The 26223-nt window shown below is 44.3% G+C and overlaps 1 protein-coding gene and 1 long non-coding RNA gene across 2 annotated transcripts; one reads left to right on the top strand and one right to left on the bottom strand.

Moving 5' to 3' along the window:
• On the top strand, positions 1-26223 carry LOC309822618. The gene is made up of 3 exons (XR_014296758.1): positions 1-80; positions 25189-25519; positions 25895-26223. It is a non-coding gene; the product is annotated as an uncharacterized lncRNA (long non-coding RNA).
• On the bottom strand, positions 12244-19273 carry AHSG (alpha 2-HS glycoprotein). Its single transcript, XM_082654591.1, has 7 exons — positions 18975-19273; positions 16754-16864; positions 16402-16486; positions 15866-16029; positions 14582-14683; positions 13595-13681; positions 12244-12939 (listed from the first exon to the last, which is right to left on the bottom strand). The coding sequence occupies exons 1-7, from the start codon at positions 19185-19187 to the stop codon at positions 12598-12600; spliced, it is 1104 nt and encodes a 367-aa protein (XP_082510717.1). The 5' UTR covers positions 19188-19273; the 3' UTR covers positions 12244-12597.

Here is a 26223-nt window from a genome sequence, read left to right as displayed (position 1 = left end):
TGAAAAAATCCTGCACTTGGATGTTTATAGCAGCTTTATTCACAGCTGTCCAAACTTGGAAGCAACCAAGATGTCCTTTGGTAAGTAAATGGATAATAAACCGTGGTACATCCAGGCTATGCAATATTATGCAGCTCTAAAAACAAATGAGCCATCAAGCCATAAAAAGACATGGAGTAAACTTAAATACATATTACTAAGTGAAAGAAGTCAATCTGAAAAGGCAGCATATGGTATGATTCCAACTATATGACATTCCGGAAAAAGCAAAACTGTGGAGACAGTAAAAAGATGAATGGTTGCCAAGGAATGGGGTGGGGAGAGAGGGATGAATAGATGGAGAACAGAGGATTTTTAAGGCAGTGAAACTATTCTGTATGAATAGTTTGAATGAAACTATTCTATATGATACTATAATGGTAGATACATGTTATTATACATCTGTCCAAGCCCTAGAATGTAAAACACCATGAATGAACTCTAATATGAACTATGGACTTCGGGTGATAATAACGTGTCAATGTAGGTTCACCGATAAACGTACCACTCTGGTGGGGGATGCTGAGAATGGGGGAGGCTGTGTGTGTGTGGGCACAGGGGTATATGAGAAATCACTGTCTTTTCTGTTTAATTTTGTTGCAACTTCAAAAAATAGTCATTTAAAAGGAAAAATCATTATCATGTGATCAAAATGTATGCAACTAATACATTTAGTAAAATATTAAAAACTAGAAAAATAGATTTCCAGTACTTTTCCCCCATAAGCCAGTGATTTATCTTGTGCATTCCCTGGGGTTTGCACCCCCTACTTTGGAGATCTGTGATCACATGAATCCTTCTTGATTAGGAGAGTGCCACAATCTGGACTTTGTGTACGTACATCTGGCAGCCCAGTGTGGGACAGTTGGAAGAAGGAAGGGCTGGAGCTGGCAAGATTTGGTTAGGAGGTCATGCTTTCCTTCCTTACTTGTTGAGTTTTTCCTTCAGGCAATGCACCAAGAGGTGAAGTGAATAAAAAGGAATGCGGTGGAGAATGCAATAAAGATGATAAAAATATTATTGCCCAATCAAGTCATATCCATGGCTTGTCTCAATGGGGACCTAAGGAAACTTAGCCAAGTATGGGCCTTGGGTGAGATGGGATGGGGGAAAGAGGGGGTAGCAGCTACCTGGTTAGGAAAAGACCTCCCATCCTCCAGAGATTGCTATTTTTTACCGTACTGAGGGCCTGGGAATTAATTAATCCCATTGCCTACTCTTGACTCACCAAACTATAATTAATGTAAGCTACTGCCTGCTCATTCCAGACACTGATCCCTGTAAACCCAACAGGCCCCAAACATGTCTGTCCTCTCCTGGCAGTATCGTACTCTTTGCACTCTCTGCCTCTTCTCCCTCAAACCATCAAGGATCCCTCCTATGTCCAAATCTTTCTTTCCATTGTGTCTTCTGAAATTCCCATTCCTTAGGAAATAAGCTTACCCACTTATCTTATTAACCTAGGCATTTCCTAGACTCAACTCAAGACTGGCTTTTCTCCAAGACACAACTTCTCCATAAGAACTTTGAAGTGGATACTTAACGTTTAGTAACATTGGCATCCTCCCCATTTCCCAGTGCTATTTCCAGGACCTTAGTCCTCTGTGCTTGCATAAAAACTTGCTTTTTTGAGGGTCATGTCACATGCATGGCTGCATCAGCCTCCCTCTCCTGTCCCTGCCATCTTCTGACCTGTCACTCCCTCTGAGCTGGAAAGTCTTAGCTCCTGGTTTACATTCCTGCCCTCCACCCTCACCCTGCTATTATCCAGACAAATTCATCTTCCCCAGGGACAACACTCTAGCTTCCTTCTTGTTTGACCACTCTGACTCCAGAGACCAGCACCTAACTCCACGCAGAACTGCCCCACTCTTTGACCACCATGTTTTCTCCCAATTCTATTTCTCCTTACTTCTACTATTCTAGGACACTTTGGCAAACTACATCCTGAGGGCCAGAGGCAGCTCACTGTTAATTCTGTAAATAAAATTTAATTGGGACACAGCCATGCCCATGCATTTATGTACTGTCTATGGCCGATTCTTGTTACAACAGCAGAGTTGAGTAGTTGAGACAGAGGCCATAAGGCCCACAAAGCCAAAAGTATTTGTTCTCTGCCTCTTTATAGAAGTTTGCTGACGTCTGCTCTAAGCAAACAAAATAAAAGAAAAAGTCTTTTTCTACAAAAGTAATACATGAGCATTATAAGAACATGCAGGAAATATAAAGTACTGATACAATAAAGAAAAACAACTCCCAGGGACTTCCCTGGCAGTCCAGTGGTTAAGACTCCGCACTCCCAATGCAGGGGACACAGGCTCCATTGCTAGTCAAAAAAAGAAAGAAAAAGAAAAACAGTTCCCAATATTCTGTAACTCAGATAAAATCACTATTATCAATAATCTTTTGGTGTTTTCCTTCCTATTATTTTGCAGCTTTCATGTCTGTGTGAATGTATATATAAATGAATATACCTATATATATATAAATTATTTATACAAAATTAGGACCATATCATTTTAAAATCTGCCTTTTGATTTCCAAATATATGTTGAATATTTTCCTATATGAATTGCTACTTTCTTGTAATATGATTTGATTTTATTTTTCACAAATAAACCAACTTTAATAGATATAATTTTGTATTTATATAGCAACTTCTTCAAGAATCTTAGATGCTTTACAGACATTATATCTAATTAATCCCCACAACAACCCTGTGAGGTAGGTATTACTCCCACTTTACAAGATAGGGAGACTGAAGCACAGAGAAGTTAAGTGACTTGCCCAAGGTCACACAGTTAAATTCACTGAAGAGTCAGGACCTGAGCGCCTTAGCCTCCCAACTCCCAGATAAATACCTCATGAGAGAATCTTTAATGAAAAGTAGCTTTAAAGAAAGTATCAAGAGTAGTATGTTATGGAAGTGAGGTCTTTCTACTGCCATCAAGGAAAGAAAAAACCCTACACGGATGGTTAGAGGTGACGGGACCCATATATTACATTCCCCCCATCTTCCTTTTGCCTAAAGTCTCAGGGCTCCTGTCTCGAGCCAGCTTCTAAAGGTAAAGTCGCCAAGACAGAAGCCATGTGGCTTAGAAGTGAGACTTAATTTAGAATATTTACTTTCTGTATAGTAGCCTATGGAATGAATATAACATAGTTTAGTTAGCCAGGCATCATTATAGAAAATTTACATTGTTTATAACTTTTGCTCTTTCAAATAATGAATCATGAACATTTTTAACTCTTTACTGGCTATAATGAGAAGAGGGTTGGAGTCACCACCTACTGAATGGATAGTACATATACTTATATTGTTATATACATCTGTATATATACACACACATATATAAATGCTAGTAAGTCAGCATTGTACTTCATATGTTCCTAATGGTCCTTGGTTGTTTTGGGGTTTGGGTGGAGAGGTGGGGAAGGGCTAGAGGTGGAATGAGTAATATATGGGAGCACCAGTAATATTTTATGAAAATGATTATTTGGGAAACTAATGTTAAGGGTACTTATCGTGTGGGTTACATATTCTTGCTTTAAATCTTAAAGACTTGAAAAAATAGGATTTACCTCGTGATGAATGAAATTCTAATTGCTGGGTGACTGGCTGGGTGTTATGAACCAAAATTGGAAAGATGCAGGGATGAGAGTCAATTTGGAAGAGAAATGCAACAGTTGAACATACAAGATAGTTACATTTTATTTATTTATTTTTTGACATTTATTTATTTATTGGGCTGTGCCGGGTCTTAGTTGTAGCCCGCAGGACCTTTGTTGTGGCATGCGGGATCTACTTCCCCGACCAGGGATCGAACCCGGGCCCCCTGCATTGGGAGTGCAGAGTCTTAACCATTGGACCACCAGGGAAGTCCCAAGATAGTTATATTTTATGATAGTTACATTGCATGATTGTAAGCAGCTCTTTGCAGGAAACCGCCCTCAGCAGGAAGCCCCTTTCCTTGTCACTTTAGCCAAGCTATATTGTAACTAACTTTTAAACCAGGCACCCCCATGCTCTACTCATGTCCAGCCCAAGCACACCTTTCAAGTCTTTTAATCAGGCAATACCTTGCCTAACTTGCCGGTTCTTTCTGTAGATGAAATAAACAGAAATGAAGAATAAGTAATTAACAGGTGACCAGATCTCTTCCCTAGCTTCCCCTTCAGTAATCTCTCAAACTGTGTGACCAAACTGTGTGAACAAGATAACGTTTAGAGGAAGATCACAAGAAGTCAACAAGTCTGCATGCACTGGGGTGATGGCGATGACTCCGACCCCCTATCTCAATGATTAACTGAGATTACTTCCCTCCTTACCTTTAAAGCTTTCATGGCCAAGCAGAATCTTTGGAGGTAGTTTTTTGGGGGACACTGAGTCTATCATCTCCCCAGATTGCTGGCACTGTGATTAAAGACAACTTTCCTTTCTATCAACATTTGTGAATTTGATTTTGTAAGCGGCAAGCAGCGGGGCCCAATTCAACAATATGATTTTGAATCATGCAAATGTTAGATAGCAAGATATTAAAATTGCAATAAAGTCTCACTTTATACACAAAATTTGAAACAATTTATAAAAATTTTTGAAAACAAAATTTGAAACAATTTCCCAAACTTTTAAAAATTAGCCAAAGACTGAGTATTTTTTAAGCAAGTACATTTTTAAAAATTCAGGTATTAAATATTTATTGAACAATTATTATATATCGTGAACGTATAAGAAGTGCTGGGGATACATGAACTGATAAATTAGACATGACTGACTACTTATTTTTAAAATGTTACACCCCAAATTGACCAAATGCATCAGATGATTTCACACCAGTGCAAAGTTCAATGGGACATTGATCTAACTGTACACTTTGAGATAAGGGAAGCAATAGATTTTGGGGGGCTATTTCCATTGAGAAAATTCTTTTTGCAATGACATTTTTAGAGAGGAGATCTGTTGCAGTTTTCACAGTTACTGTGAATCAGTACAAAGATATTAAAAAAGCACTTCAAGCCTCTTGAAGGAAGCATATTTTGCAAATGCTAAAGAAGATTACTATTAACAAAAAGTATTTTAATGATCTTATTTATAGAATCACCCTTATCCAAATATATTGCCATGGTGTCTTATTTAAGAAAAGACTTAATTTTTAGTTAGTTCATGAGATCAAATACCTTCCTCCATCTTTAAAAATATGTTAGGCAATGATTAGTGAGAGAAATGAATATTAAATGACATTTTTATAAGCATCTTTTTATCTTAATTTCAACAGGCATCACACTCATAGTTGATTATGGTTTCATGATTTCAAGTAGTATAGTAAATTAAAATACAGTCTTTTATCACTTATAAGTGGAATCTAATATATGACACAAATGAACTTATCTACGAAACAGAAGCAGACTCACAAACATAGAAAACAGACTTGTGGTTGCCAAGGGGGAGTGGATTGAGAGTTTGGGATTAGAAGATGCAAACTATTATATATGGAATTGATAAACAATGAGGTTCTACTGTATAGCACAGGGAACTCTATTCAATATCCTGTCACAAACCATAATGGAAAAGAATACGAAAAATAATGTGTATATATATATATATATATATATATATATATATATAACTGAATCACTCTGCTGTACAGCAGAAATTAACACAACATTGTAAATCAACTATACTTCAATAAAATGCATTTTAAAAATAAAATACAATCTTATATTTGACCCTAGCTTTTTGTATTTTTTAACATACAAGCTCCATCCTTTTTTAAATTTAATTTGATTTAATTTTGGCTGCGTTGGGTCTTCGTTGCTGCGCGTGGGCTTTCTCTAGCTGCCGTGAGCGGAGGCTACTCTTCCTTGCAATGCACAGGCTCTAGGCGTGCAGACTTCAGTAGTTGTGGCACTTGGGCTCAGTTGCTCCGCAGCATGTGGGATCTTCCCAGACCAGGGCTCAAACTGGCGTCTCCTGCATTGGCAGGTGGAGTCTTAACTACTGTGCCACCAGGGAAGCCCACCCTAGCTTTAATATTCACATTTAGAATTCCCAAGACAGATGTCAGTTTGCAGTGTTGTCTAATCTAGTCACTTTATTATTGTTTATACAACCAATCCCAATAGGCCTCCAAAAGAGACAACTGTTATACTGAAATTCTAATTTCCAGTTGCCTGCTGCCGTAACTAGTGACTCTAGAATGCAAAACCCTTGAGTCAGGTTGCAATTAGAGACAGAAAAAACCCATTACAAATAAAGAATAGATACACACCTTTTCAAAAAGTCCAGTGAAATCTGACAATGATTTGATTTAAAAAAGAACACTGGCAAATGCTTACTTTTCATATCACACATACACACACCCATCTGTCTTTAGCTTGAAGCAGAAAAGTAAAATGTCAATTAGAAGCTATTATTGGTGCTATAGTGGATCCATTGGAGTGGATCTAAACCAGAAAGCAGTTGACCTTTATAGAAACATCTACTGTAATTGTCATTTGGAGATTAACGCACAGTAAAAGCTGTCTTATAAGCAGCTTTCATAACACCAAGTACTTGAACTTCTGAACAACTCAATGTACACTAAAATTATTAACTTTTAAAATAATTCTATGATCTCTGAAGACAAATATAAAAGACATCCAAACAAATATGAATTTAGGACGCAAATATCATTCATGTAAAGGCCTATGTTTTTTCTGGCCTTTTTGCACATTTATCCTGTAACCAAAATTTTGTCTCATCCACTCTGAAATACATATTATAGGAGGATGAATAGGCAGTTAAAAAGTACCAGAAGAGCAAAGGAATTCTTCTAAGGTTAGTTCTTCAAAATCCAGGAGCCTTAAGAAAAACATAATGCTGCTGGGGAAATGGCGCTGATAGACTTGCTCTAGGCAGGGTTTCCACAAACCTTCAACTTGTAAAACACACAATTATCTGTGAAGAGCGATAAAGCAAAGCACAACAAAACAAGGTATGCCTGTAAGCCTGGACACTTCTGCCACATCGGTTCCTCAGGGACAAGCCAGAGAGCTTCTTCCATCAACTGTCTCAAAACTGGGGTTGGAATGGGCTGGGCAGGCTCTGGGTTCAGCTTGGCTACTCTATCCCAAAAGGAACAGTCCATGTTTTTAGGAACACTAAGGGACTCTTCTCTTTCATAGTTATGCCACTGGCAGCTCTGCAAGGGACTTCATACGTCTCTCAAAGGTATCTGCATGCCAAATTTAGAAATCCTATTTGCATACTGCAGTGAACATTAACTAGCCTGTCACAGATCTTTTATTTCTTTGATGGTTGTCGGCTGCACCCCAGAGGCCTGCAAGCCCTGTGCTTGCCCAGCTTCAAGACTGAAGAAAGAGCCCAGAGTCAGCAACAGAGACATCAATGGTCTGATGGATGGGGGAGCTTACATGCGGGAAGCAAGGTCTTGGAGCAACACCCCACTGTATGGGGTGGACGGCAGGGCAGGAAGTAGCTGCAGGCTTCACTCTGGGGAGGACTAGGGAGGCTCTCAGTTATGGGGAAATTGATGTCAGCTTGGCCCTCTAAACTCCTGTTAGGCCCCCGGGCTAAGTACTTTCCTGGGGCAGAGGTTTTCCCTTTGCTAAACTATCAAGGGGTAGCCATTCCGAGCTAAATATTAGAATAATCACCATCTCTGGTCGGGGAGGGTGGGAAGTATGTAGGTATTTTCTGATTAGGGTCTACAATTATGGGGGGAAGGTCAGTCGAGTGAGTAGGGTGTAGGTGAAGTGGGGACTGGTCAAGCAGGGGATGTACAGAGAACCTTTAAGCAAGTACATTGTAAACCTTGTTTACAACATTGCCGTATGACTGTCCCATGTAAGAGAAATACCCATCACCCTTTGTCAATATCGTTGGAACCACTTTTTTTTCATGTGCAGCAAAATTTCCATGAGTGATTTTGATGACCACTATTCTATTACTCTAACGTTCACTGTTATTTTAGTTGTAAATATTTCTATTATCTTAGCACCCACCAAATATTGTTAATTGGTGGTGGTGGTACTGTACTGAAAAATACACCTGAAATTCAGTAACTTTGGAAGATGAGGCAGATTTAATTAAAAAGCCACTAAGAAGGCAAGTAAATGAGACACATGCGATGCTATTAATTTAGGAGCAAGCATTCTGCCAAATATTAAAGATGATGCTGAGAAAATATAGGGCAGCATTAATGCAAAAATGAGCATAAGCGCAGTAGATTGAACAGCTCCATAACTCATCCTTTCTAATTTATGTTTACTCTTAGGAAGAAATGTTTCTAGAATATGCACATTTTGAAGACTGCTGTCTTCAGGTATGCATCTCTTAGATCAAATAAATCATGCAGGAAACTGTTCTAGGTAAATTCAAGTGAGGAAATCCTGGAGACCTTTGGAAATGCAATGTTGAAACACGAAAAAGGCCCAAGCTGGAGCTGTAAAGTTGGAAGTTATCCGTGTAAGATCAAGAGTTTCAATCATGAGAAAGGATGGACTTGCCAAGCAGAGAGTACACATTTCAGAGAAGGTCAAGGACATAATCTTCTGAAGCCACCAAATTCAGAGGACAGAAAGAGGAAGCAGATAGGGAGGACCCTTACCGAGAGCCTAGAATGTGTCAAGAAGGTTCCAAGCATATACTTCTAGCATCGCATTTAATCCTCCCTGCACCCCTGCCAGACTGTTGCATACAGCTGGTTGTATAATGAGGGCCATAAGAAATGAAAGGTGAATCACCTTAGCCCAGACAGTGCAGGTCTGTCAGATTAAGGCATGGGTTAGCCTTACATAGAAAAATCAACTGCACAACTTCAAAACAGAGAGGAGAGAAACTGAGGTAACTCAGATGAAATGAACCAGTGCCCTCTGTCTCAGTAAATGACACCAGCATCTACCCAGTTTGCAAAGCCACAAATCCAGGAGTTACCTTTCACCTGTCCTGTCCTTTTCTTACCCTCTCATCAAATCCATCAGCAGGTCCTAGGACTTCTACCTGAAGTTATATCCTTATCTTTAAACCACATCTGCTGTCCACAACCTTAGACTAAGGTACACTTATCTCTCCCCTAGAAAGCTCCAGTCACTTCCTATCCTGTGGCTACTCTTTCCGAGATGCAACCCATTTTCCCTACAGCAACTAACAACGTAACATGAATGCTATTGGCATTTGGGGTATTAATTAATCATTGTTCATTGTTGGGACTTCATTGTTGGGGATGCCCTGTCCATTTCAGAATATTTAGCATCCCTGGCCTCTGTCCAGTAGCATCCCAAGTAAATGCCTCCCCTTACTTCCAAATGTCCCTGGGTGCGGGGTCGGGAAGGGGATAATACTGTTCCACCCCACCTCCCGCCATCCCCAGGTCGAGAACCACCGAGCCTGAGTGATCTCTTAAGGTAAATCAGATTATGCCACTGCTCTGCTTAAACCTTTAGTGGCTTCCCACTGCATTGAGAAAAACGCCCTAACTCCTGAGGCTCTCAAGGCTGTTCATGACCTGCCCCCATTTGCTTCTTCAACCTCATTTTCTACAGCCGTCCTCTTTCTCCTCGTAGCTGCTTCAATCCAGCTTCCTTTCTCATCCTTAGCCACATCAACCTGTTTCCTGCCTCTAGGCCTTTGTGCCTGCTATTCCCCTGGAATAGCTTCTCCCTTGGCTCTTCTTGACTAGTCCTTCTCTTTTTCTTCAGGACTAGGCACCAATGATAACGTAGGTGTGAGGCTGCCAGTGGCCATCCTGGCTAAGACTGAAGGCAAGCACTGATGACAGACAGAAAAAGGGAAGGAAGGAAGAAGGGAGGGAGGGAGGGAGAGAGGGAGACAGAGACAGAGAGAGAGAGAATGGAAATGATATCTTTTGACCCCCTGGATTCCGCTGTGCCCTAGGTAAGACTCATCCATTTGAATTCCCAGTACACAGGCAGTGACATTTCCCTTTCTACTTAAGCTGCTTTGGGTTGGGTATGTACCACCTGCCATGGAAAACACGGACTACACCTGTGTGTAGCAAGGGTGGAAAGCGGACGAGTCTCTTCTAGTACTGGGTGAAAGGTGTGTTTTCAGGATTCCGTTGCAAGCTCCCTTAAAGAAGGTCTAGACTCTTTGGCAGAGTTGCCCAAACCATTTCCAGCTCTCCACTAAACATCTCCCATGCCCCCCACCCCATCATATCCTTTTTCTCTTTCTTCTTCTTCCATCTCTTCCCATCTTTTGCCCTAAGGACGCTCAAAACTCCTCTTTCCTGGAAAAGAAATCTTCCCTCTACCCAGTTATCCTGAGGCAGGAGAATAGATGGGCTCCAGGCTAGACATTTACAGCTACCTTCCTGTTCATATTTATTGAGGCAGGAGATAGATGGGCTACAGGCTAGATATTTTTGCAACTGGCCTGTTTATACCGCAAGATAGAAATGACAAGAGGAACTGGGTAAACAGCTGGACTTTGTCTCCTGTGGACACTTTAAGATAACAGTAATGGCGGGGGCAGAGAGGGGCTAAGCCCTGCTCAGGTGAAAAATCAAGAGATCACGTATTTCTCATCCTTGGAGTCAGGGAGACCTCAACTGCACATGCACAGAAAGGCTCCTCAAGGGTCAAAAAGAGTGGCGGGGGACGCCAGACTATACGTTTTGCTAACTTCCCAGGGACCCTCGCACTGAAATCCATCTTGGCTAAAGGATGCACACGCACATAGGGAAGGACCCTGAGACTAATCAGCTATGGGGTCAAAACAAGATGACTGGCCAGAGGAAAACAAAGACCAGGAAGACTGCCCCCTTACGAATGATTTAAACTTCCCGAAGGCGTCACTCTCTCTGAGCTTGCCTGTGAGTCTCTCTGCATGTATTCTGCTTTTCTAATGAACGCCTTACTCTCCTTTCTACCTTCTGTCTCCTTGTCAAATTTTTTTTTTCAAGGCAGACAAGAACTGGGGCCCAGACTATAGCCACAGCTTCTCGTGGTCTAGTGGTTAGGACTTGATGTTCTCACCGCCGCAACCAGCTTTCCATCCCTGGTCAGGGAACGAAAGCCTCACGTCAAGCTGCCCCTCTCTGCTGTGTCTGTCCAAAAATCAATCTTTTTAGATTACATCCTCTCTCTCCCACCCTTCACCATCAAACTGCTTAAAAGAGATTACACACTCCCCTCCATTTTCTCATCATCTCCACCAGTTAACCCTGCCGCCAGGCTTTTATACTCACCCTTCTAGTGAAACTGCATCTGCCAATGGTCACCATCCCCTCCTAGTTGGTCAACTAACCCATGGCCTTTTCTTGGTCCTCACTCTTATTGCTCTTTCTGCAGCATTTAGCCTAGCTGACCATGCCTTCCTCATGTCCCCTGGCTTCTGAGATACCTAAAGGTTTTCCTAACTTCCTGGCCATTCTTTCTGGTTACTGGGGCAAAACCTCTAGGCAAGAGTGATAAGGTGAGTGCCAATGCTTGATTCAATCTTCTTGGTTCAAGTGAAGCCACTCCACTGGTTATGAGTCCTACTCCTTTAAAATTTCACCTGAAAGGGCCCATCACTTAGGTTGCTCAGAACAACCTAATGCTAGTAGATAAAAATTGAAATGGTCTAGGCACCATTCACCATTCTTTATGCTCTCTGAACACTTGGATAGTATCTACAAATGTCCACTGGATTTACCTGTCCAGGTATCCCTCCTCTATTCATACTATACACCAGAACTTTAACTTGAGGTCTTAAAATGGATTGGGTAGAAAGACCAATCCTGCATCATAAAATGCAGTATATATAGTACAACTAACAGTTATTTTAAGCATAAATAATGAACAGATATAATTAAAGTGAGGCTCCTGTGTTAATTGCTGATCCTTCCTTACCTGGGTATTGGGGGAAACCAATGGTTGGTCTGTCTGTACAAAGTTCAGGCACTTGACCCCAATTTAGCAATATTTTCTGAACGTTATGAAATGAAAAGAATTATTTTCTTATAAGGAAATGATCAGATCTTATGAGTTATGAGCAGATCCTAGTCTCACTTTTTCCTGTGTGTAGTAATATAGCAGATTTTTGTTCTATTTTGTTCCTATTTTCACTTTGATTTTGATTAGGAACACTTGTGGTGTGGTTGCTGGAAAGACAGACCACACACACGTGAGCTTGGATGAAGTTGGAAATAATCATGACCACATTTCAGCTTAGAACCTTCTTTTTTAAGGAAGGTCCTTCAGGCATTTTTATTAACAAGCAGATATAAACTTGGCAAGAGCACCTTTCAAAAATCACAGTTCCAATTATTTTTGTGAGGTCAAGAGAAAGTAGAGAACACAATGGTGGTGGCTTAGCATCAAAACAATAACAGTCAAGTTGCTGACCTTATGCCTTCCATCAAACATAACTATCACCTGCTCTGTTCCCCGACCTCTGAAGGATGACGAGAAGCTGGCATTCAAGACTTGACGTTAATCTAGACCACACGTAGCACTTGCTTTGATAGCAGACACAGCTCCCACCCAAACCCATACTTGGACAAAATGGCGGCCACGTTCTCTGTGCCAAACCTTCTCATCTCTGACCGTCTTCTAGACCTTGAAGTGTCTGATTCTCCCCGGGCAAGGGCGGACCACTGGAACTGGACCTTCAGGAGCAGGAATGCTAGGCTGCGCCACCTTGGGTGTCTTCTCCACGTGAAACGCTTCTCCTGAGGCTGACTCCACCGAGGCCACACCCGAGAAGGCGTGGCGCAGGTCGTAGTGCGCCGGGTACACCGGTGGGGGCATCGGGGGAGCTGCCACGGCCCTGGGTCCCACCACCAGGGAGGCCGCGGGCTGGCCAGCTGGAGAAAGTGCTGGCCCAGCCGAGCCCGGTGCAGCGGTGAGGGGCCCTGCTTCGGCACCGTCTGGTTGGGGCTGCGGGAGCACAGGCTGGAGAGAGGATTGTTTCCTTAGGTTAGCTGCCTTTCTCTTCCTTCCAGGTGGAACCCCACCCAATTCTCTCACAGTACTAATTTTTATTTGCAAGGAATCTGGCAAAAAAGAACTACCTAGGTACAAGGGATGGCCATCAGGGCTCCAGGGGAGGGGTAACTGGCCTGCGGTAGCCCCTTTCTCACCAGTTGTGTTGGGGATGGTAGACTTACACTGTTCCATGAGCAAAAGAACCCCACCTTATGGCTAACCTTCACCAGTAGCGTCACCCTCTTTTTCATCTACACCTGCAGCCACAGGGAGCTGTGAGACAGATCTGCCCACCTGGACTCTGCAACTCAGAAAACCACGCCCACTCCCCCCCCCCCCCCGCCTCTCCCCGCCCCCGCTCCCAAGCTAGCAAATAAAACACGTGGCCTCGCCAATTGCACACTAGGGAGGTTCTGCCCTGTAACCACCAGTTCGTGGGAGGGGAGGGCATGGCTGAAACAACCTTTTGTTTTTTGATGATTTCACATTCCCTGGCGCTATCTATATGGCGGGGCTCAAAAGGACAGGCAGCAAATGCCCTGAAATTACTAAGGCACCGCAGAAAGGTGAAGGGGTCATTGTATTCTGAAGATAAGGGCAAGTGCATCCATGACGCCCTTACCTGTGTTTGGAACACCGTGCAGGTCACTGCAACATCTTCCCCGCCAGCAACCTTCTCAGTGACTGTCCCCTTACAGAAGCCATATTGCTGCCCACAGAAAGAGAGGAGTTATTTGAACCAGTTCAGAAAGTGGACTTCTCTCCCAGTTTCACTTATACTCCAACACATCAAGGGAAAAAACCTTAAATTCCTAATTCCTTTTTTTAAAAAAATCTTTTTCCTAAAGTGTATGATTTCTGCTTATATTTTATTATAGAATGTAGAAAATACAGAAAAGCTTTGGGAATGAGAGAGATCACCCAGAATCTCAGAAATGGTGGTGACCCAGGAGAACTTCTGTTCACATCTATGTATTTCTTTCTTATTTTTAACTACAATTAAATATCATTTAGAAATTGGCATCACTAACTACACCATTTTGTATACTATGTTTTTCACGTGCTATAATGATAGCATTCTCTTATATCATTCCTTATTCTTTGAAAGTGTTAATTTTCGTGTCTGTATAATTTTCTATTTACTAATGCGCCGTATTTTATTCAATGATTCCCTCCTTTTGGACATTCAGATCTTCTGGGGTCATTTTGTACCTGTCGTAAATCATCTTTATAGATATATTCTGTGAAACACGATGATCTCTTTAGGCTAAATTCCTAGACGTGGACATTGCTGGCTTAAGGACTTGAAAGATTTCATATCAGAGGTCTATCTAGAAAATCTACACTTTATACTCCCAATGGCCTGACATGACTCATCTTAGTTAGGAAACAGCCTCTCTAACTCCAGGGGCCTCCATTGGGTGAGAAGATCTGGTGATAGCTCTTAAGCAGGGGAGATGACACCCCAGAGGATGACCTGGCACGACCCAGCCTCACAGGCAGTGGGTATTTTGCATTTCTCCTTTCTGCAGCCACAAGATATGAATTTGCTCTAAGGATGCTCTATTCCATGACTTGGCTTTACCAACCCAATGCCTAGCCCGCTCACCTTTTCTGCCAGCAGGTTGCACTTGGCTGGGTCTACGACCTCTTTAGCAACACAGTCAGTGGCAGCCACTGCAAACTCCACAGTGACAGAAGCTGAAAGAGGCTGATGAGGATAAAAGGAAAATTTTCATGAAGCAACATGACTTAGCATGAAAAAGACTGGTAAGGAGAGGCCAGAGGGAAGTAGCGAGGGCCATGGAATTGCACAGTCCAGGGAGCACGTTTCACGGAGACCACACTGTGTGGCCAGGAAACATGCCCCCGGTGGCTTACATACGGCTTACAGTGAGACACTGGGTTTTTGAAGGGTTTGCATACAGAAGCTGGGGTTGGGTCTTCCCTGAAGGAGGTGCAGGTATCCACTGCCCATCATTCAGAGCAGAGGTGAGTTTTCAGGTAGAAAGCAGGAACCCAGAGGGCTGACCTTACACTGACCTGAGTGGGAACCCTGCCTCCTGCCAACTTCCCTATTGGGGTTGCACTTTGAGACCCAAGGCTCAGGCTACTCCAAGATGGGGTGGGAAAGTGAAGAAGTTAATGCCTCTCCCACGTATTTTATACAGCAGGATCAAATGAAAAATATAAATGAAAGTACAGAAGATACTTATGCTTTTCTATCTTATAGTTCTTAGAGCACATGGACACTTACAATAATAAAATATCTGTTATTTGTTATAGTCTGGGGCGGGGGTGTTCTGTGAATCGCATATTCTGGTTAATAGAATTACTATTTATAGTGTATTTCCAAGTATGCCATGGCTGGCATCCAGAATACTAGTTTTTAAAAATATTAGAATTCCATTGCATTCAAATGTGCTAACCCAGCCACGGTACAATTAGTTTTTTTTTTTTCTCAGTGATTCAAAGGCATTTTAGGATCCTTGCCCTTATATGTAAGTATGCCCATGCCTTTGTAAGTAGCAATTACAAGAGTGCTGTAGATGTTCCGTGGTGATGGGTGATGGCGATGTGGAGACCCATGAATTTACAGTGGGTGCTTCTGGATAAAGTGGGAACTTCCACCCTGGTGTTAACTGGAACGGAGGAACTGGGGACACACAGCATCTGGCTGTTTTGTGTTGAAGTGGCTTAGGTGGGGGATGCGCTGAGGGTCCTCGGGGTCCTTAGGACACTCAGGACCCTTTCTTTCCCTCTTTCTCCCACCACCCTCGTTGACTTCCCGTGGCTGCCCCTGCACCTGCTCTGTCCCTCACCCCTGCTTCACCACGTCCACTCCCAAAGTGCCACCAAACTGCCCAAACCGTCAGCAGGGTCTCAGTCTTACCACAAATTGAGCCCGAGAAATTTCCACAAGCTGAAAGTAGGAGCCGTTTTTCTGGGCGTTGAAGGCAGCCAGCGCGGCCTCTACTGCGTGCACCACCCGGCTGTCGTTGAGCGGGGCCAGCAGGGGGCAGTCTGGACACACCTTGTGCACGTCCTCGGCCGAGTCTGCGCACAGAGCGAAGAAATCAACTTGGCTCGGGGCTGTAATTCTCTGCGGCATTTGCCCCCGCTCTGCTTATTTGAAAGGGCTAAAACATGCTCCAAATGGCTGCAGGAGGATCCTCTGCTTCTTACTAAACCTTCGGGTGGCTCCTGCCATGCTGGCATTGTTGCAGAAGCCCCTCTCACCAAGGGGCGATTTTCACCTCCAATGAGAACAGCTCCTTAAAACACAGTTTTAAAGTCCCCAAACCCAGGAAACTTGGCTTCTTTTCATCACCAACAAAGTGGCTAGAACTACTTCTGTTGAAAACAGTTCAGGTTCCCTCCTCACTCTCTCTACCAGGTAACTATAATAAGAATAATAATCATCTCTACCTGGACTGGAATCACATTTTGCAGACAACACGGAAAACTCTCCGTCTTGTTTCAGCACATTGAAATCGCAGTCTCCTTCCACCGCCTGGAGAAATAAACCCACAGTGAGGGCCCAGGAGGAGGGCTGACCTCTCACTTCTCACGGTGGGGGGATGGTGGCAGGGGGGACGTGGATGTCAAAGGTGAGCCTCACAAAATCTCCTTCACTGGGTGATGTTGAAACATGACACTGGTTTCGCAGGGGGTGGGAGTACGATAAAAAGGTGAATTGTAAAAATCAGCCCCAGGGAAGGCGCCATCAATTGGCAATTTTAGCTGCCCCCGCGGCAGTCGCCCTAAGAGGGGCACTCACGTGCTCTTTCAGCTGCCTCACGCTGCAGTTTGCCAGGGGAGTGGGGTCCAGTACATGGCAGGTGGTTTCCAGTGTGTCTATTTCAAGGTCAAACACCTCTCCCGTGGGCCGCTGTGGAGACAGAGAATGAAGAGGTGAGCAGCCTAATCCTGCTGAGCGGGTCCAAGGGTGAGCCCCTACTGGGTTTGAACCCACTCCCTGTTGGAGAGGTAAGAAAGAAGGGGGCGTGGCCTTGGACTGGTTGATGGAAGCACAGCCATCACGCTGAGCTGTATCTGGAAGCTAAAAGTGAATGTTGATACGTATTTAATTTTAAAATTTTCACCCTTCAAGCAGTACTTTGAAAAAGTCAGCTTTGGATTTTTCTCAGGCAAGCAGCGAAGTAAGTTGGTGTAGGATAATAACTTACTGTCTCTCTTTTATCTTCTTCATCCCTCCCTCTACTTCTTCCTTCCTTCCTTCTCAACATCTACTTTCCTTCCTTCCCCATTTTCTTTTCCTTCCTAAAGGAAAAGTTGTTGTCTGTGGCTTTTTTGTCTTTTGGCTTGTAGATGCCTGGATGAAAAGTTGCTGTTCCCTACTGCCCCCTGCTGGTAATGAGAGGGAAGCGTGAGCCTCCCTCTGATGGAGGAAGCAGTGCGTCAGTCAGTCACTAGCACAGAGGGAAGGAGCAGCGGGTAAGGAGGTGATAGGGGAGCTTGTATGACTCCTTGGAGTTGTTCCTGCCAGTTCACCTGTTTGTGTATCCTTTCTTCAAAGCCCGGAAAAATCCAGAAGGTACGAGTATGGCTGTTTTTTCTTTCAGCCCAGCTCTGCTTGTCTCTCATGTCTGTTCTGCGTGATTCACTAGTACCTGAAGCCTCAAAGTTTCCTTTCCTGGAGGAAGCTGTGTTTTATGATGTGCAGATATGCCCCAATTAACTTCCTGAAAACACTCACAGCTAGTGAATAGGAACCTGGGGCTCCTGGTTTTCTCCAACCCTGCTGTTAGTGAAAACTGCAGTGTTGTTCCTTCTTTCCCTCAAATATACACATTGTGTGTCATTTCCCCTGAATTGATCAGTGCTTCCTCTGAATCACCACTGTACTTCACTATGGTTGCAGAACTCCTAAAATCCATCTGGTACAAACCTGATTTCAAATATTTTGTCCCATTGTGAGATCAGATGTCCATGAGTCAGTCCAGACATCCTGAGGTTTGCCTTATTTTCCTTCCTAGACTGTGAATCTCTTGTGGACACTATGTCTTTCTCACCTTTGTATTAGGTTGCATCATTAAAATGCCAATATTTGACCCCTTTTATTATACAAAACTGGCTATTTCATATGAGTCAACTTAGCATCTCCCATAGCGCCTGACACTGGTTCTTGCCCATGGAAGGCTTGTAATCAGTATTGACTGAAAGAATTATCCTTCCTCAGCTATAAAATCTAATTTCAAAATAGGCAATAGATGGATGTCTTCTCCCCACCTCTCCAAATCACTCGGCTGACCCCCAAGGCACACGTTTCCCAGCTTGACCATCATTGTCACCAGCTTCAGGCTGCATTGGTTTCTTATGTAGCATGTAAGCGGGTGAATCCTTTCATGCCAAGATTTCTCATTGGGATGTGGATACCTTTCTTGGGGAGGCAGCTTGTGTAGAGGAAGGAACACAGTTCTGGAATTGAATCCTAGCCTGTTGCTTACTATTTTATGACCTTGGGTAAAATAATGCCCTAATATGTCAGAGCCTTGGTTTCCTCATGTAAGACAAGGACAATACCCCACAGGACTGGGGGTGGGGTGAGAGAGGGGTTAAGGAGATGATATATGTGAAAGGGCCTGGCACATAGTAGGCACTTATCAAATGCACATTTCATTCACTCTCAGTCTTTATCTAGAGAAACAGAACCAAAGGAAAAGAAGTGATTTCCAGTCAGTGGTAGTTGGGAAACTAGAATCCAGTCTCTGGTCCTAGTTTTTCTAGAAAACCACACCTTCTACCTGTGATCCTCAAAATACCATTCAAAGCCTTTCCCTCTCCTCCTGCCCCCAACCAGCACCCTCCTGGAGACCACTGACCACAGTACAGAATGTCTCCTCTCTTCCCTCCGTCTCTCCCTCCCTCCTGGGAGGAATCAGGGTGTTTCCATTCTGCGACTTCATTTGTGCTGGGAGGTGGGCTCTTAGAGACACCCAGCTGAGCCCCACCGCCTCCTACACAGCAGGTTCACTTACCCGCGGCCACACCTTCACACTCTCAATCTGGTTTAAGATGTGCTTGTAGCCATGAGGAAGATGCTTATTGATGTAGTCCACGGCCGCCAGGGCTGCCTGCTCTGTTTCTGGGTCATCACAGGCTGGTTCCCTATAACCCGGAATCGGGCCATGCGGGACAGAGCGGCAGGCACAGAGCTGAGCAAGGCAAAGGAGCAGGACGAGGCACTTCATGGTTGCTCCGGAGAGGTCTTGGCAGGTCAACAGGCAGGTAGCTGGAGGCTTCAGGCCCAACCCAGGTGCTCTGCTGGAAAAGGCAGACTGGTGGAGGGTCCAAAGGCCCTTTATTTGCTGGAGCCTGTGGAAGAATTGCGTAAGGATGTGGGATGATTTCTGTTCTGGTTCCAAAAAAAAGCCCCCTGCAAACATCAGTCCTGGAAAAGCAAACAGGTTAGGACATCACTGGTCCCCCTTTAGCAGAAATCTGCCAGAGTCAATGCTTGCTTGGGGGTGGGTGGGGGCAGATTAGGGGGTGGGCTGGGGAGATGCTCCAGAGTCAGCTTGGAACATGGTAACAGCAGCAAAGAAACGAGGCAGCTGAGAGGATGAGGTGAGCACCAAGGAGAGGAGGGGCTGGCACAGCTGGCCCTGGAGTGCTGTGGATTTGGCAGCAGAGGGAGTGCCCTCTACTGTAAGCTGAGCACGCCGCGGGGTCCATGTGGGGAGAAGTAAGGATGTTCAGCAATTTTTTTTTTTTTATTGGAGCATAGTTGCTTTACAATGTTGTGTCAGTTTATACTGTACAGCAAAGTGAATCAGCTATACATATACATACATCTCCTCTTTTTAGGATTTCCTTCCCATTTAGGTCACCACAGAGCACTGAGTAGAGTTCCCTATGCTATACAGTAGGTTCTCATTAGTTATCTATTTTATACATAGTATCAATAGTGTATATATGTCAATCCCAATCTCCCAATTCATCCCACCACCACCCCCTTTCCCCCTTGGTATCCATATGTTTGTTCTCTACGTCTGTGTCTCTATTTCTGCTTTGTAAATAAGATCGTCTATACCAAATTTTTCAGATTCCACATATATGCGTTAATATATGATATTTGTTTTTCTCTTCCTGACTTACTTCACTCTGTATGACAGTCTCTAGGTCCATCCACGTCTCTACAAAGGACCCAATTTTTTTCCTTTTTATGGCTGAGTAATATTCCATTGTATATATGTGCCACGTCGTCTTTATCCATTCATCTGTTGATGGGCATTTAGGTTGCTTCCATGTCCTGGCTACTGTAAATAGAGCTGCAATGAACATTGGGGTGCATGTGTCTTTTTGAATTATGGTTTTCTCAGGGTATATGCCTAGTAGAGGGATTGCTGGGTCACATGGTAGTTCTATTTTTAGTTTTTTAAGGAATCTCCATACTGTTCTCCATAGTGGCTGTATCAACTTACATTCCCACCAACAGTGCAGAGGGTTCCCTTTTCTCCACACCCTCTCCAACATTTGTTGTTTGTAGATTTTTTTTTTAATTTTATTTTATATATTTTTTATACAGCAGCTTCTTATTAGTCATCAATTTTATACACATCAGTGTATACATGTCGATCCCAATAGCCCAGTTCGTCACACCACCACCACCACCCCTGCCGCTTTCCCACCGTGGTGTCCATACGTTTGCTCTCTACATCTGTGTCTCAATTTCTGCCCTGCAAACCGTTTCATCTGTACCATTTTTCTAGGTTCCACATATATGTGTTAATATACGATATTTGTTTTTCTCTTTCTGACTTACTTCACTCTGTATGACAGTCTCTAGATCCATCCATGTCTCAACAAATGACCCAATTTCATTCCTTTTTATGGCTGAGTAATATTCCATTGTGTATATGTACCACATCTTCTTTATCCATTCGTCTGTCGATGGGCATTTAGGTTGCTTCCATGACCTGGCTATTGTAAATAGTGCTGCAATGAACATTGGGGTGCATGTGTCTTTTTGACCTGGCTATTGTAAATAGTGCTGCAATGAACATTTGGGGTGCATTTTGTCTTTTCTCTGGGTATATGCCCAGTAGTGGGATTGCTGGGTCATATGTAATTCTATTTTTAGTTTTTTAAGGAACCTTCATAGTGTTCTCCATAGTGGCTGTATCAATTTACATTCCCACCAACAGTGCAAGAGGGTTCCCTTTTCTCCATACCCTCTCCAGCATTTGTTGTTTGTAGATTTTTTGATGATGGCCATTCTGACCCATGTGAGGTGATACCTCATTGTAGTTTTGATTTGTATTTTTCTAATAGTGATGTGGAGCATCCTTTCATGTGTTTGTTGGCCATCTCTATGTCTTCTTTGGAGAAATGTCTATTTAGGTCTTCTGCCCATTTTTTGATTGGGTTGTTTGCTTTTTTGATATTGACCTCCATGAGCTGTTTGTATATTTTGGAGATTAATCCTTTGTCAGTTGCTGCATTTGCAAATATTTTCTCCCATTCTGAAGGTTGTCTTTTCTTCTTGTTTATGGTTTCTTTTGCTGTGCAAAAGCTTTTAAGTTTAATAAAATCTTTGAATGCCAGGGACAATTATCTCCTCCTGGAGGGAGAACAAGGCCCACAGACGTAGCAAAGGTACCAACGATTTACCAGTGAGGAGGGAGAGCTATGGGAGATGCCAAGTCTTGGGTAAGGTCCTTGGAGAAAAGAAGAAAGGAAGGGAGAGACTTTTGCCTGGAGTGGGGAATAGGGAGAGAGACCTTCCTGCCTTCATGTGGCAGGGCCGGGAGAGCTATATGGCTAGCAGAGCTTCTCCCCTCCCTGTCCCCTTCTCTCCAGACCTCACTGCCAACACCTTGCACAGATTCACCCTGACCTGGGTCTCTTGGGTGGCTGAGTGTGGCTGGCACCAGTGGCCGTGTGTCCCCAGTGACCCCGTGTGCCTGTGGCCTGTGCCCCCAGCCAGTAGACGGGTGCAGCAGAGGAGAGCCCGGGTCTGACAGACAGTCACTTGGCAAAGCTCTGGGTTTGAGTCCTGCACTGCAGGCTGAGACTCTGGCGGGGGGCACTCAGAACATAAATGCCTCCTTAAGGCCCTTCAGAGCCTTAGCAGAATTAGAGTGAGTCTTGGTAGCCAGAGCACAAGGTCACAGTATTGGCTCAGGCACTGCCTTTCAGTTGTGGCCTTGACAACCCCAGGTGTGACCTCCAAGGAGGGGTGGCCAGGATGGCGAGAGGCTTGGAAAATATCATCCGAGGACCTAGCTTGGTTCAGCCTGGAGCAGAGAAGCCCTTAACATGGAGACCAACATGCTCTCCAAATATTTAGAGGTCATCATTGTGCGGGGGTGGATTTGTTCTGTAGTTTGCTATTGCTTCAGAGAACAAAACTTGGTTTAAAAGTGGCGGCGGGCAGGGGGGAACTTTCTACAGGGAAGCTTAATAATATTGACTTCCTGTGGGGAGGGAGGTAAGCGCGGAGGCCTGTGATGGGCAGAGGAGATAGTATAAGCACTGTTTTCCCGTTTGCTCCCAGCTGCTCACACACAGACCCTTAATGCCGGAGGCTCAGGAGGTGTGGTCAGGACCTCCGGCTCTCTGGTTATCTAGCAGGATGAGCCTCAGAACTGGGGGCCTTTCCATCGGCCTTGTGCCCCACTTCCTTCAGGACCTTGACTTATGAGCTCATGAGCGAATTTTTGTGGATGCTCTGCTCTTCTTTTTTTTTTTTTTTTTTTTTGCTGTGCGCGGGCCTCTCACTGTTGTGGCTTCTCCCGTTGCGGAGCACAGGGTCTGGACGAGCAGGCTCAGCGACCATGGCTCACAGGCCCAGCCGCTCCGCGGCATGTGGGATCTTCCCAGACCGGGGCATGAACCCGTGTCCCCTGCATCGGCAGGCGGACTCTCAACCACCGGGCCACCAGGGAAGCCCTCTGCTCTTCTTTTAAATAACCTTTTAAAATACAAAATATGGTCATTACTGAAAATTTGAAAATCACAAAAAATATATACAGTGAGTACATATTTCATATGTCATAAGCTCAGGTGTCTACACTATAACTTTATTTTCCATAACACAATTGGATTTCTGACTCTGAGCTCTCTTTTGTGAAAATGTAATCTAGTCACTTCCGGGTAACCTGACTTCCCCCACGTGCTTGGGTTGAAACCTGGTCCAATTTAGGTTTGCGCTTGCGCTTCTTCTCCCCGCTGGGGTTAGGAGAAAGTGTGGAGGGGGAGACTTCTGCAAGTACTGCTTTGGTCAAGGTCAGAGAGGGGTGTCCACCTTTGCCTTGGCATCTTCTGCCAGGTAACCTGTCTCATATGGTCCTCAGGCAAATCTACCCTCTAGCTAATGTCCTGCTTTCCTCCATCTGATCCATAGCAAGACAGTCCCCCTGCATCCTGTGATCAGGGGTCACCTTATCGAAGCTGTGGGACACTTTCTAGACCACAGGCCCTTTCTCAGCTAAGAGCTACCCCCATCTCTCTTTTTTTTTTTTTTTTTGCGGTACGCGGGCCTCTCCCTGTTGTGGCCTCTCCCGTTGCGGAGCACAGGCTCCGGGCGCGCAGGCTCAGCGACCATGGCCCACGGGCCCAGCCGCTCCGCGGCACGTGGGATCCTCCTGGACCGGGGCACGAACCCGCGTCCCCTGCATCGGCAGGCGGACTCTCAACCACTGCGCCACCAGGGAAGCCCGAGCTACCCCCCCGTCTTTAAGCTTGGGAAAATTTCGCTGCTGTGCCCTCCCAGGCTGTGAAGGCTTTCTGAGGCTGCCTTCAAGCTCATCTGTTTAGATACTGCTCTCATAGCCCCTCCACTGCTCTAGGGCCACCCTGCTACTCAGGGGGCTTCTCCCTGCCACGTGACCTCTCTCTGTGCTACCCACGTGCCCCCTCCTCTCCTTCTACCCTTGCAGTGAGGTTCCGGTCTCCTCTGCTGTAGGAGTCCCACATGTTATGGGGCTGGTTGTATTGCCATCCCAACGTGAGGGTGGGGGGAGGATAAAAAAGTTCTGTCTGATCATCCTTTCTGATCATTTCTGTCTTATACTCGGAGCATTTCTTTTGGTATCATTGTTTTTGGATCTTTCGTGGTCCACAATTTTTAAAGCACTAGATATTGTCCTGTTTTGCTGATGCTAGAGAAACAAAGCATGTAGTAAAGAGCAGTTAAGATCTCACCTGTCATCCTACCACGTATAAACAGGGAAACAAAACTCATCCACAATCTCATCCCCCAGAGTTAAGCAGTGTTCGTGTTTTGGTGCAGTTCCATCTTTTTTTCTACACAAAGACTTACTTTAATATAATTCAGTATAATATAATCATACTCATGTACAACTTTGTATTCTTTTTTCACTTAACATTATAACTTGAACATTTTCCCATGTTATTAAATAGACTTAAAAACATGCTTATAATGACTCCCTAGGATTCCGTGGTGCATAGTATCATTTATTTTACTCTTCTCTTATTGTTGGGCAGTTAGTTTGTTCTCAGTTGAGCACTCTCATATACAAAGTTGTAATAAACTTTTAAATTCAGGAATCTTTGGCTTTCTCGTTATTTTTTTCAGGATAGAGTCTCAGTGAAATCATTGATTCATATGATGTGGACACTTTAAAAACTCTTAATTTCTCTGGCCAAATTGCCTTTCAGAAAGGCTATGCCCATTTCTACCCCTACCATTTAACTGGTGTGTCATGCCAGGTCAATTGTTTTCTCTTTTCCTCTGCCACTGCTTCCACGTTGACTTTTGTGGGAACTTAGATACGGAAAAATTATCAGAACTCTTTTTTAATGTATTTTATGAATATCTTTGGTTTTAGCTCAACTATTCCACATGTCTAATTCTTATAAACTAAAATAGCTTTGGTGTCAAGCTGAATAAAATGGTCTCTGATTTAAAGTTTTTTCAGTTGGAAAAAGAAAGGTTGCCATTTACTTACTGACAATGAAGAAGAAACTAGGTGATCTTTTGGTATGTTTTCCAAGAAAACTGTGGCAAAGGATGCCCAGGGGAGGCCATAGGTATTTCATCGTGCCTGACGACACCATTTTCAAACTTTGAAAGGTTTTCATACACCGCATGTATATTCCCATGAGTGATCTTGGGTCACTTTCATCCACCTGGCTCCAGCATACCAACAGGAGATAAGCATTTACTCCGTTTTCTGGTCATTTGTCTCATTACTTTAATGACTTACCTGTGCGTTTTTCTTTGAGGCCCAGGTCACTGCATTAAAACAATGTCTGAGAGCGTATTGAGGATATCAGGGGCTTGTTAGAGCTGTCGGGAAGAGCAGTCCCAAAGATCTAAGGAGCAGAAGAGGACCAACAACCTCCAGAAGATGGCAGCAGGGCGCCGGGCAGTGCTTGCTGTGTGGAGCCCCAAGCGGCTGATGGCGGAGTTCCAAGATGGCAGCTGAGGAGGGCACCAGCTCCCCTGCGGTTGTGAGTAGGGCTCTCCACTAGGGCGGTGATGCATTCAAATTACTCGAAAGCAGAACTCGGCGTTGAGAGCTGCGAGTCAGGAGCCAGGACAAGAAGGATCGTGGCAAGTGCAGGGTCAGAGTTGCTGGGGGTTGGTTCTGTCGGGGCCCTGCCAGCGGACAGGAGGGGAAGGATAGAGCTAGAAGAGGGAGAAATAACAAGTCGGGCAGCGAGAGCTCGGGTGGGAGCTAGAAACCCAGCCTCTCGAAAAACAGGACACGAACCAGTGCACATCAGCAAAAGCCAGAGGAACCATTGGTTTTCGCAGGGAGGAAGTGGCAGTGGTTGGTGTTTAAATCGTTGCACCAGATTCCTGGCTCTGCCCTTTCTGGTACTTAAAGGGCCTAGACCCTAAGAAGCTGAGTAATGACTTCTGGTAAGCCTGGTGTTTCTTCATTCCTGTGGGTATTTATTGAACACCTACCATCTGTGATGTTAGGTGCCTGGATGCGGAGAGATGAGAAAACACAATCTGCGCTAATGGAGTAACTTGACGCACCTGGTCCAGCGACATCTGATCAGCCAAGAACTATAAGTTATACGAGATGATCATGGCGTGTGTCCTGTGGGGACAGGCTGGGATCTATACCTCCAATGTGAGAACCTCGGTCAATGGAATGCAAATTACCCTTCTCGGGTGAAGGACCCATCAGGTGAAGGTTATGGAGCCCCAGTTGCGTGGAGGTCATTTGGAAGAGCCTGTTTTACTCAGTGCAGATGCACCGAAGTTGGGAGACATTAGCCTGAGTGTAGCCTGGCAAAAATGAT

This window comes from Grampus griseus (assembly GCF_964374135.1).
Source record: "Grampus griseus genome assembly, chromosome: 5".
Taxonomy (NCBI): Eukaryota; Metazoa; Chordata; class Mammalia; order Artiodactyla; family Delphinidae; genus Grampus; species Grampus griseus.
The sequence above is the reverse complement of the archived record's forward strand: the minus strand, read 5'-3'. Positions and strand labels throughout refer to the sequence as shown.